The 12,590-nt window shown below is 45.2% G+C and overlaps 1 protein-coding gene across 1 annotated transcript; it reads right to left on the reverse strand.

Moving 5' to 3' along the window:
- Nucleotides 1-590: 590 nt before the first annotated feature.
- GNG10 (G protein subunit gamma 10) lies at nucleotides 591-7,707 on the reverse strand. The gene is made up of 3 exons (XM_032634959.1): nucleotides 7,571-7,707; nucleotides 2,808-2,939; nucleotides 591-1,552 (listed from the first exon to the last, which is right to left on the reverse strand). Exons 1-2 carry the CDS (start codon nucleotides 7,649-7,651, stop codon nucleotides 2,814-2,816), a joined length of 207 nt encoding a protein of 68 aa, XP_032490850.1. The 5' UTR covers nucleotides 7,652-7,707; the 3' UTR covers nucleotides 591-1,552; nucleotides 2,808-2,813.
- Nucleotides 7,708-12,590: the final 4,883 nt, after the last annotated feature.

Below are 12,590 nucleotides of genomic sequence, written 5' to 3' on the forward strand. Positions count from 1 at the left end.
GGGCCCCCTACATTGGAAACATGGAGTCTTAACCACTGGACCACCAGGGAAGTCCCGAAAATTTATTTTTTAATGGAGATTTTTTTTTAATGCTTTTTGTTGTTAAGATGGAGAATGGAACATGTTTAAATGCTGATAAAAGGATGCAGTAGAGAAGCTGAAGATAAAGGAGAAAAGGGCTAACTGATGGTGTGACATTTCAGAGGTGAAACGGATCCACAGAATAAGAGGGTTAGAAAAACGACACCTGAATTTTGACCGAATGGAAGGGATTCAGATCACTTAGATTTGGAAGTTTAGTGGCCGGAAGTAAAAGAAGTTCCATCTTATGACTTCTACATTCTCTACTATAACACTACTTATGTTCAAATATATTCTCATTTATTTATTTATGGATTTATACATAGCTATTTCAAAGAGCAAATGTTGCCAGTAATTGAGATATTTCTGCACGTTATACATATATCTATTTTTCACAAAATTCCGTGAGGGCTTGTAAACAAAAATTTCACCTCCCACTTCCAGCACTCAATCTCACAAGCAAACAAAATCTATGAAGCCTTAAAACAAAATCAGACACAAAATGTTGCTGTCATTAGCAGAAATTAAGCAGAAATTTTATTTCCAAGCTCTTCAAAGATTATAACAAACACATATAAAGTATTCTTTTAAGTGTCCCAAATTAAATCAAAGGCACATCATCAAAGTAAAACACTTGTGACATTGAGAATTCATTTAGGTTGTAATATTTTCACATCACTTTTTTTTTAATCATTTGCAATATTCTGTAGATCACATTTAAACATTGTTTTAAAGACATGAAATAATTTAGTAATTTTTAAAAGTAAAACCACCATTATAAAATAGAGAAGCTTAAGAAGACAAAGATCAAATCTGCTTCATATACACGATGGGGCAATCTAATACACAACACAACATTAATCCTTTCAAACAAGTTTGCTAAGAAACAGCTCCCATATTTAGTGTTAAAAATAAAACAATCTTCTCATTTAGAAAAATCAAGACATCATTTGATTAATAAAGCCCATTCTTCCCCCAATTTTATACTTGCTTGTCTTCATTTAGAAATTATAAATTCATGAGAAAAGAACAAATTTTGTTATGGTATAAAAATCTTAGTCGGGAACAACAAATTACAAATATTTAATTTTTTTAACAAATAATACTGTTTTCCTTCCCAAAATGTAAACATCTAGTAAATAAAACATATGTAACATTCCAGGTATAGAAACACTAGTAATTCACTTAATGAAAGAGGTGTATTTTGGTATATTTGGTGGTAAGGTTTTTGTTTAAGTATAAAGCATTTCAACAAAGAACCAGGCCATTATTTTTTAAAATCTACTCCTTCACCCAGTTTCCTTGAGTAGAAACTCATAAATTTCCATAGAATTTTGGCTAAAGGACCAGGCCACAGGAAAGGTCCTGTGAAATATCTAGAAGTCATTTGGCTGGAGAAGTGTGTTCTTGAGATTTGGAGGCAGTCATTTATCACTTGGTGCTTGAAAGCATTCCTCAGCGGACTTCTTCCCTATTGGAAAGAGAATTTGGTAGGCTTTCACTTAGTAAAATTATACATAAAATTAACTAGTCATCGGGCTTCCCTGGTGGCGCAGTGGTTGAGAGTCCGCCTGCCGATGCAGGGGACACGGGTTCGTGCCCCGGTCCGGGAAGATCCCACATGCCGCGGAGCGGCTGGGCCCGTGAGCCATGGCCGCTGAGCCTGCGCGTCCGGAGCCTCTGCTCCGCAACGGGAGAGGCCACAACAGTGAGAGGCCCGCGTACCACAAAAAAAAAAAAAAAAAAAAATTAGTCATCATTTCATAGGTCACTTTAGGGTTCTCAAAGAAAGTAACATGTTAATACCAGAAAATCCAAACTACACCATTGAATGAGTAGGACCCATGAAAGTGCTCTGTAAAAAGAAAAATGCTATGCCAGCAGAAGACTATTATTTTAATACCATAAATGTGAACATTTTCCATTAAAAGGTACAATAGTACCTGATAGAATGATTACTTCCTTCTTGTTAATGTGAATAATTTCCTTTTCAAGTATATGAAAAAAGACCTAAGATGATTACTTCCTGTATAAACACCCCTTAGAACATGTAATTTGAAATATATTGGCCCCAAAAGACTCTAATAATCTATGCCCTGCCCTGCTCCCCCGCCTCCAAGAAAAACAGTGAAAATGTGAATGAGACCCCATACAACACACTAGAACCCAGGAAATTTATTATAGGCCACCAAAGAGGTATTTTCATTTCAAGAATAAATTTTTAAGGTCCTTTTAACCCTACTCACACTTTCCCCAGTTACTCCATTTCTTCCTCCATTAAAACACAGAAATACATTCTGAAAGCTTCTAGGAAAGAAATCACAGCTGATGATGGGACCAAGTCTCCTCTGGAGAGTCCTTAGTCCCAAGAATAACAAGTCAGTTGATAGCACCAAGCAACAAATCACAACTCCAGGATGGTGTAAGGACAGAGAAGATGGTATTGAGGTCAAGAAATTATTATTGGCCAGCTCAGTTCAAAAGCTCAAGTACACAAGGATATTAGCATCTCATGAGTTAATGCAAAGAGCATTGAGACTTTTCTAATTAGATGTATTCCACAAGCAGCCGATTAGAGTCATCCTTCAGGGAAAGTTGTGCATTTTGCTGGGTTTATTTTAATTCCCCCAAGAACGGTAGATATTTAAAACTCAGTTGCCCAAGTCCTTTGGGAAGCCCCATGATAATGCCATGGCCCCAAGATGGCCTGGTGTACCATTACTCACCAGTCTTCAGAGTAAAGCACAGGATCTGGGCTCCCGAAAGGGGTTGCTTCCGGCTGGAACACCTACCAGCAGGGCGTCCTTACAGGCATTCTGCATGCAGTACTGTTGAAGCTCTGCTGCCGCCTGAGAGACCTGAAACAAAGGGACAAGAGCTTGACATGCTGCTCACAGCCAGATCCATCCAGCAGTCACTTGAGACTCTGAAAAATGATCATACAACCTGACAAAGGTCATACTTTGTACAACCTCCAAGAGTCTTTTTTGCTGAAAGTTCTAATAATTGAACTCCAAAGAGGAAAGGTTACAATTTCTATAACTTGACTTAGGGTATTTTTGGTTTAGTGGCTTACTCAACAAAGGAAAGATAAAGCCGTATCTTTCATCCATTTAGAATCCTAGTTTTGAGACTGAATTTGAAAGAAATAGCTTATCCTAGTGTGCCCTTTACAAATTTTCACTTATAAAGCATGCATTGATATATCCAGGTCTGCCATGTGAACAGACTATTTTAATGTTTACAAGGCTGGATGGAGCCTTATCTGGTCTGCTCAAAACAAGTGACGAGGTCCCTCCATCATGTTTGTTTTGTTTTGGGGTTTTTTTTTTTTTGCGGTACACGGGCCTCTCACTGCTGTGGCCTCTCCCATTAGCGGAGCACAGGCTCTGGAGGCGCAGGCTCAGCGGCCATGGCTCACGGGCCCAGCCGCTCCACGGCACGTGGGATCCTCCCGGACCGGGGCACGAACCCGTGTCCCCTGCATCGGCAGGCGGACTCTCAACCACTGTGCCACCAGGGAAGCCCTCCATCGTGTTTTTGAAGCAGAACAGCTTATTGGTTAAGAGTGCAGTCTCTGGACAAGTTACTTAACTTCTCAGTACCTGTTTTCTCATCTGTGAAACGTATTTAGTAACAGTGCCTACCTCCCTGAGTTGATGTAATAATTAAATGAGTTAATGCACGTAAAACACTTAGAATAGTGTTGACACTAGTTAGCAATCATTTGTGGCAGACTGCAGAAACAGTCACAATATTTTGCAGCTCCTACCACCAAGAAGTAAAGTCTTTATCCACCCCTTGAATCTGGGCTGGCCTTGAAACTTACTTTGACCAGGACAATGGCAGAAATAATGGGCAAGTTCCAAGCTTAGGCCTCAAAAGCCTTTGCAGCTACTTCTCTTGCTATGGTTGCAACCGTAAGACCACCATCAAATGAGCCCAAGCTAGCCTACTGGAGGTCTTGTGGAGGAGAACCAGTCAGCCAAACCCCAGCCACCTGCCTACTAACCTCCAGACATATGAGTGAGGCCATCCTAGATCATCCAGCCATCAGCCAACCCTCCATTTGATGGCAGATGCACAGAGAGACCAGCAAAGACCAACAGAACTATACAGCTGAGCACAGCTTAAACTGTTGATCCAAGAATTGCGAGTTTATAAAGGTTGTTTTAAACCACTAAGTTTTGAAGAAGTGTATTAGGCAGTATTGACACTATATTATTCTACCTTTCTTCTTAGCCTCCATTTGATGGATATTTGTACTTGGAGGCTTTCCTTGCTTTCCATTTCTCTTGTACTGAAAAAGTGTTTTGTATAAAATCTCACCCATATTGTACAAAAATGTTCCAATTGCTGTTCAAGTATTACGACTAATTTGTGTTAATTTTCCAAGCTTCCAAATAACTGAAAAAATCAATTCCTTAGGTGTCAGTTACTATCTAGTTTCTAGAATACTTTAGGAATTTTAGTTTCATTAATGTAATAACAGTTTATATCATATAAACATGTAATATAATGTTGCCAAACTAATGTTTAAGCTTGCCTTTCCCTCAACAGAAGTTCTGACATTTTCATGTTAATTATAATTGGAATTACTGATTACATATATCTGTTATTAATTCAAAAGAAATTTGGAACCAATTATACTTATTATCTCAGCTTCAGAGGGAACGAGTGAACTCTACACATGATGGGTGGAAAGAGACTGTCTCCCAGGACTCCCAGAGAAATGGGACTAACTGCACCCTAGCCTAAAGAACATGTCAAAAAGTTAAGGTGAGGGATATGCAAAGCAAATGAGAGAAGAGTAAAGTGGTCAGCATTTCTCTAGCACTTTGAAGGGAAAAACTCTGGCCTGGGAGAATACAAGCCCAAACCCTTAGAAGTTGTATCCTCCCAATGGAGGTGGGATAATCCCTACCCAAATCATATGACTTTCCTTGGTTTGAGCCCAGGCTGACCCATCAACTTCTGAGAGACTTCTCCAAAGCAAAGAAGGGGTCCTTGGAAGGATACTGAGCATTGAAGCACTGGGAAGGGGTGCCCTCCATCATATGCTAAGAAACTGGTATTCCGGTTTATTTACCAGTTAGCAAGTCTGTGAAAGAGAAGACGTCTCTGGGTGTGCTGAGAACTTCCATCCGTCACTGAGCCCTGAAATGAGTCAAACCAGACCCTGGAAGGTTGTGACTCCCTAAGGTGCTGCCTGAGAAAAGCCCTGCCAAGCACCCCAAACCATACTCCCATGAGGACACCCTGCAAATAAGTTTATTATCTGTGTGACTTTGAGCTATTCACTTGACTTCTCTGTGTCTCAGTTTCACCACCTGTAACTACTTTTTAAATGTAGATAAGAATACCTTCCCCAGCTACTGCACAGGGTAGGCAGGCGTCTGGCTCACAGTTTTTCTTTCCACTTCAGGTCCCCACATCATCTTAAACATTTCCAACAACCCTAGTTTCATTTCCCTGAGCTCCTCTCTTCAAACAACCTTCTCCTCAACAGTAGTTACAGCCAATACCTGTAACTGCTCCACATCTGTAATTTCACACTCCAACATCCTGCCTTCCGATCACAATCTCTCCTGCCCATCCAGGGTGCTTGCTTCCTTTCTCCTCACTACACCTGCTCTTTGACCTCAGGGGGAACATCTCTTCCTTTTTTGTCTGGCCCATCACAGGGAGGCTGGCTCTGTTCCTTCTCCATTCAGCCTGGGTTCAGCCTCTTTCCGGCCAGACGCTCAAATTCCTTGCTCTCCACTCCCATTTCTATCTTTCTGGCAAAACTCCCCCGCTAACCCACTACTTGGATCAACTACCGTTCACCTTGGGCACTCAGATTCCTGGGCAGCCAAATACTGCTGGAGACCAAAAAAAAAAAAGTAGGACAATCAATCTCACAGTAGCTGGGTCTTCAGAATCACAAAGTGTCTATGATGGTGCCTGCTAGGGGGTCCTCTCTCATTCCCAACAGCACTCTCTCCCTCATCCTCAGCGCTTGTGACACCGTGAGTTCCCTTTTTTCCTGCCTTAAAAGAAAACTTGGCCTCCTATTTCACAAAGAAAATTGTCATCATACAAGGTATTAAGGCCTTATCTGGAAACATCTATGTTAACACATATCCTTCCTCCTTTCTTCCTGCCTCAGAAGGTGCCCCTCCAACCCCAGACCCACTTAGACAAACTACCTGTCTCTACCTCCAGTTCTCCTTCTCCATTTGTTTCTCCCCCTCGACCTAAAAATACAGTGTGTTCCTTCCTCTCAACCTCAAAATACAGCTTTTCATTTCCTAAATTAAAAAAAAAAAAAAACGTTTCCTCTTTAAAACCAGGTTTTTTTTTTTCAAAAAAGTCTTTCTATCCTATTACAAATTAGATTCGGCATCTACTACTACATATGTCACTGAAACCTCTTCTGCATTCCACAGCTCTCTCTCTACCTTGTTTTAGAATCAATTACATCAATTACTCTCTGAAATTATTTTATTTATTGGTTAGTGTGTTTATTGTCTATCTTCCCCCACTAGAATGACGTATTCTCAGTACCTAGAATAGGGCCTGGTACAAAGAAAAGGCACTACTGAGGTCCACAGACTATCGCAGCAGTGTCCATTCATTCACACACACATTCTACAAATAATGCTATATACTAGTTGGTAAACACAATTACACATCAGATGCTTTTTAATCAACTGACTAAACACTGGACACGTTGACTAAGCCTGAGAATTGTGAAAACCCCTCCTTCCTCGCTTCAGTACCCTTGCTTTCCCTTGCTTCCCTTCTCGCGGGCATCTCTTTCGGCGGGTCCCTGGGTTCCACGCTCTGGTCACTTCCTACAGCTTTCACTCCCATACGTTCTCTCAGCCTCGTTCTCTGAGCTTCGGCCCAGGGAGCCAAACACCTCCCGGGCATCCCCTCAAAGTCCACGTATCCGAAACTTACGCATCATCTCTCCTCCTTACCGTAGCGAATGGCAACGCCATCCATCCTGTCACCAGGCCAGAAACCCAAGCAGCGCCCTCCTCCCCCCTCAGCCTATCAACCCATCACCGAGGCCCATCCATTCAGTCTCCTCCGCAGCTCTGGACCCCATCCTCCCACACCAGCCAAGCCCGGGGGGGCCACCAGCACGTCGCCCGCATTCCTGGTGTCCTCCCGGCCGTCGGGTACCCCGAGTCATTGTCCCCATCCCTGAAACGTGACTGCGCCGGGGCTCTCGGTCCCGGACCGCCCTCGCGGGGACAGGTGCGTTTCTCCCGGGAGCCGGGGTCCGGGCCCGGCCCTGCGCGGACTCCCACCGCCCGAGGCCGAGCCGCGAGCCTGGTCGGGCGCCGTCCTCAGGGCCGCCCACCGCGTCCGGCCACCCGGCTCGCGCTCAGGCCGGCCCCGCAGCTGTCCGCCCGGGCGCAGCCTCCTCCTCCCAGGCCCGCGGACGGCCGGGCGGTCTCCGCACCCCGAGGCCAGACGCCGGCGCGGGCCTCACCTTGATTCTCTCCACGCCGGCCTCCAGCTTGAGCTGCTCCACCAGGCGCTGCAGGGCGCTTACGCTGGCCCCGGAAGACATGGCGGCGGCCTGAGCTCCGAGCGAGTGAGCGAGCCGGTGGGCGGGCGGAGACGCGAGGCCCCGAGGCCCAGCGCCGCCCCGGGGCGGGGAAGCCGCTGCCCCTGCCCCGCCGCCCGCCGGCCGCTGCGCCTGCCCCGCCACCCGCCGGCAGCTCCCGGCCTCGCCCGACAGCCGCTCCCCTCAGTGGCAGACGCAACAGGTAAGCGAAACCTTGGGGTCCCGAGCTGACGGACACCTAACTCTGCGTTCTAAGCAGGGAGGGCGCCTGCGTCTACCCCTGGCCCCCGAGCCGCGTCGCGGGGCCCACACAGGGCGCCCACCTGCACATCGAAGCTTCTAGGAGGAGCAGGAGTGGGTGTGGGGGATGGAAAAGGAGAAGACGCTCTCCTGGAGACTCGGAACTGTGACTGCGTGTGGATGGAGCAAGGTGTGGAGCGAGTGGCAGAAATAAGGGGCCACGTGTGAAGGCTTCGAAGCCCTGCGAGGGAGTTATCCTCGGGTAGGTGAGGACGGGGTTTCCATGCAACAGAAACAGGTTTTTGCGTTAGCCTGTGACTGTGTGACGGGAATCCTAGCGGTTGACCCGGCAGGGTCAGTAAAGTAAGAAGGGTAGAATCGCAGGCCCTGACATCTTTGCAGAACATACAGAAGAAAATTAAATTCAGCCCCCCTCACTCCCGTCTCGCCGTTCAACTGTAACCATTGTTTCTCTTGTGCTGCATTTTTTTTTATAGTGGACATTAGTTTGTTTCACAAAACTGGCATCATTACTATATGTAAAACGTGGTTTTTGTTATTTTTTAATTAATTTATTTTATTTTATTGTTTATTTTTGGCTGCGTTGGGTCTTCGTTGCTGCACGCGAGCTTCCTCTAGTTGGGGCGAGCGGGGGCTACTCTTCATTGCGGTACGTGGGCTTCTCATTGTGGTGGCTTCTCTTGTTGCGGAGCACAGGCTCTAGGCGTGTGGGCTTCAGTAGTTGTGGCATGTGGGCTCAGTAGTTGCAGCTCACCGGTTCTAGAGCACAGGCTCAGTAGTTGTGGCACACAGGCTTAGTTGCTCCGCGGCAGGTGGGATCTTCCTGGAGCAAGGCTCGAACCCGTGTCCCCTGCATTGGCAGGCGGATTCTTAACTGCTGAGCCACCAGAGAAGACCCAAACGTGTGGTTTTTGTTGATTTTGTTTTTCACTTAATGTATTATGAATATTTCCTGATTATTCTTGTGCGCCATTGTATTTGTTAGAACCCACTTAAAATGAGTAATGCAAAAGGTAATACACTGGCTTGTGTAACTGAAAAGCCCAAGGACTTTAAAGTAGTAGGTTTAATTGCCCAAATAATAGCAGTAGGACTCTCATTCTCCATCTCTTGGCTCTGCTTTTTCTGAGTGTTGGCCTTGTTTTTTTCAATGGTAAATAGACTCCCTCTAGTGCTGCGAAGGAAAGTTTCATGTTTTTATTGCCCCAGCCTAGGAACCCCAGGAGCAGTAGCACCTCTTTTCTGTCTTTCTAATTGCTGCAGCAAAAATCCCCATAATGGACCTCACTGACCTTATTGAGTCATGTGTCCACCCCTGAACCAGTCGATTTGAAGGCAAGGGTTTGTGTGGTGTTGGAATGCCCGGATTAGCTGCCCCTGGCCGAGAGCAGGTTGTGGGCTGGGGTCAGCCCCACCTCTAGTGGGCCCTGTGGTGTGCCACCCAACTTCCCATTTAGGACCAAGGCATTCGTTGCCCCACCTGCCGGGAGTAGCAGCAGCTAATGCCTCTCAGCTGAGTCCCTCTGGAAACTGCCCTTAGCCCGAGAGCCACCCCTCCCAGGGTCATCTCTCATCCAATGACAGATGTGTGGGATGCATAAGATCTGCACCCCAACCCCCTTGCCTCAAGCTGGCACAACAGTGAAGGATGATGGCAGCTCAGAGCTCCCCCTGGGGCCATCTGAGGCCTTTATGGCAGCTGCCTCACAGTTCGGTGCCTCCCTCTGCCTAATCCCCAGTTCCTGGACTGCCCTACAGGTGTTGATCTTCACACTCCGCAACAGGCTTTCTGCATGAAAATCTCCATCTCAGAGTCTGTTTCTCTGGGGAACCCAAACTAAGACACCCCCCCAAACCATATGGACTGAAAGGGGAAGATCAGTTCCCTAAAGGAAAACCAGGGTGCTGATACTAGAAGGGGGCCAGGGGGAGTCAAAGAAAAGATCTGCTCTTCAGCTATTATTTTTAATGACTGCATGATATTCCATTGTACAACTGGGTCATAATTTATTTACCTATTGCCCTATTAGTTAACACTGTGGTGGCCACCTTAAACATACAGCATTGTGGATGTGTTTTATTTCCTTATGATGCATTTCTAAAAGTGGAATTGGTGGATCAAAGAATATAAAAGTTTTTAAAACGTTTCCCTTCTTTATCCTCCAGAAGGTGGTAGCAATTGCTATTTCCACCAGAAGGCTGCCTGTTTCTCTGCACCCTCACAGTTCTGTATTGTGGTTCTTTATCCCTACAAACCTAATAGATGAAAAATGGTGTCTTAAGTCTTTTAGATGTCTTAACTTTTGAGGCTGCACATTTCTTCTATTCCTTTTGTGAGCTATGTGTTCAATCTTTGAGGTGTTAAAGAGTTTTTCTTATCTCATGACAAGAGCAGATTAGCAAATTTTAAAGCCCTCTCCCGTGGGCTCCCTCACCACAAAGAACGTATATTCTTGTCAAAACATGAAAGTACACGTTAGAAACATGACTAAATTGGTGACAGAATAGAAAAGTTGTGTGTCAGAAAGATGAGGCAAAGAACTCAGCAAAGATATAGACTGGAAGGATCAGGAAAAGCTCATCTTAGATGGTGAGACCTAGACCTTGGAAACATGTGTCCTGCAGATGGCAGAAAGGAAGGGGGAAAGCAGGGAGAACAGGAGCCCATGCACACGTGGAATGAATTCATTAATGAATGAAAGAAGGCTCTAGTGAGTAACAGAAAAGTCACAGAAAACCTCATAAGAAACAGGAGGGGCTTCCCTGGTGGCGCAGTGGTTGAGAGTCCGCCTGCCGATGCAGGGGACACGGGTTCGTGCCCCGGTCCGGGAAGATCCCACGTACTGCGGAGTGGCTGGGCCCACGAGCCATGGCCCGCTGAGCCTGCGCATCCTGAACCTGTGCTCCGCAACGGGAGAGGCCACAGCAGTGAGAAGGCCCGCGTACCGCAAATAAATAAATAAATAAATAAATAAATAAAAAGAAACAGGAGTTTGCGGCAAACAGCGGGGTAGCCACGTGGTAAGACATTTTAGGAATATTAATCTGGGATGAGGATAGAAAATGAACTGAAGCTGGGGAGACAAGATGACTTCAATAGTAGTTTTGTCTTTTTGGTGGAGTGGCTGGATCGAGGCCCTAGAGAGGACTGTGCAGGTGGGATGGAGAACAAATTCAAGAGACTAAACCAGTAGGGACTTCATTGTAGTTATGAAATGCAAAGGAAAGTGGGCAGAGGCTTCTGAAGCAGAGAATAGGTGAGATCTGATGCCTGTAACAGAAATTAGGAAACAGGACTAGGTTTGAAGGTAGGAGCAAAGAATAAGGATGAGTTTGGCTTAGGAGAAAGTAAGTCTTCAGCTGTACTGCTTCGTGCCTCTAGGCTGCTGAAAATGTTTAGTGGCAGATGTTGATGTGGTAGCTGAAGAAATGAAATGATCTCTAGTTAGAAAAGGGGGCTTTGGGGTTGCCCACTGTGAGGAAACACCCAAGGTGATACTTGTGTGTCAGCCATGAGGTAGCAGAAAAGGACTAGGAGTGTGCCCCATCTCCCTCCTTCATGCCCGATCACACCCACCACCCTGCTTGCTGCTGTATGACTGATTGTGCTTTTCTTGGAGAGAAGTGGTCTGGCTTTGAAAGAAACAGCCAGGTTTTAGCATGCAGCCTCCTGCAGTGATCCATGGACAGGCAGGCTAGGTGCCACTTGTTAACGGAGGGCTGAACATCTGTGCTTTGCTTTATACGTCACCAAAATGTCTTCTCATCCATTATTTTTGCATCGTGGAACTTCAGGGTGGAAAGAGACCTTCAGATAAGGTAGTCCATTCCCAATTTTAGAGACGAGGAAACTAAGGCCCACTAAGAAAAGTGACTTGCCTCGTATCACACAAAGTGGGAGGAAAAGAACTTCCATTTTAGCTTTCAACAGAAGTCACTGCTCACCTGGAGGACTAGAGTCTGTCCCCACAGATGAAGTTATTTCCAGAGCTCTGAAAGGTGAGGCATGGGGACAGAGTATCCTTTCCTCCTCACCCCAGCTAAAATGCACAGATCACCAGTATATTATTTTAGAGAATTTGTTACCCATTTATTTCTTGGTTAAGATAAAAACTTACAAATTTCCACTGCTTCTAAGAGTCTCAGTACTTTTGAGAAATGTCAGTGTCCTTGTAAAGACAAACATTTCATTTGTTTCCCTGTTGTGATCTATAAGTCTTGACTCCTGACATGTATTTTGTCACCCTTTTACTAACAGTAGGTTATTTTTCCAGAAAAGCAGCTTTAAATCACTCTTCTCCATAAAAATAATGATAAAATGGGAAGGTGTTTTTGCTACCTTCAGTTTTCTAAAAAAGAAACAGGGAAACACATTAACAACTATATTTAATGTGACAGAGTATAATGTACCAAAAAAAAATCATTTCACTTCCTTCTACCCATTGCATTATTTTTAGAACTTAATGACTCAGGAGTGAAAGGTTCACCAACAGGTGTGTGGATTCAGCTTCTCTGGAGAGATTTTTACAGGCTGCTTGAGACTTTGAGAGGCAGTGTGACTTAGGGCTACTTGATGTTCTTTTGAGCAGCCATTCCAGGCATGCCTCTGTATCTCACTGGAAGTGTCCCTTCTGTAAACGTAGGCCTTGAACTAGTGAGTAGCAGATTATTCTATTCGCTC

Source organism: Phocoena sinus, chromosome 6 (assembly GCF_008692025.1).
Source record: "Phocoena sinus isolate mPhoSin1 chromosome 6, mPhoSin1.pri, whole genome shotgun sequence".
Classification (NCBI taxonomy): domain Eukaryota; kingdom Metazoa; phylum Chordata; class Mammalia; order Artiodactyla; family Phocoenidae; genus Phocoena; species Phocoena sinus.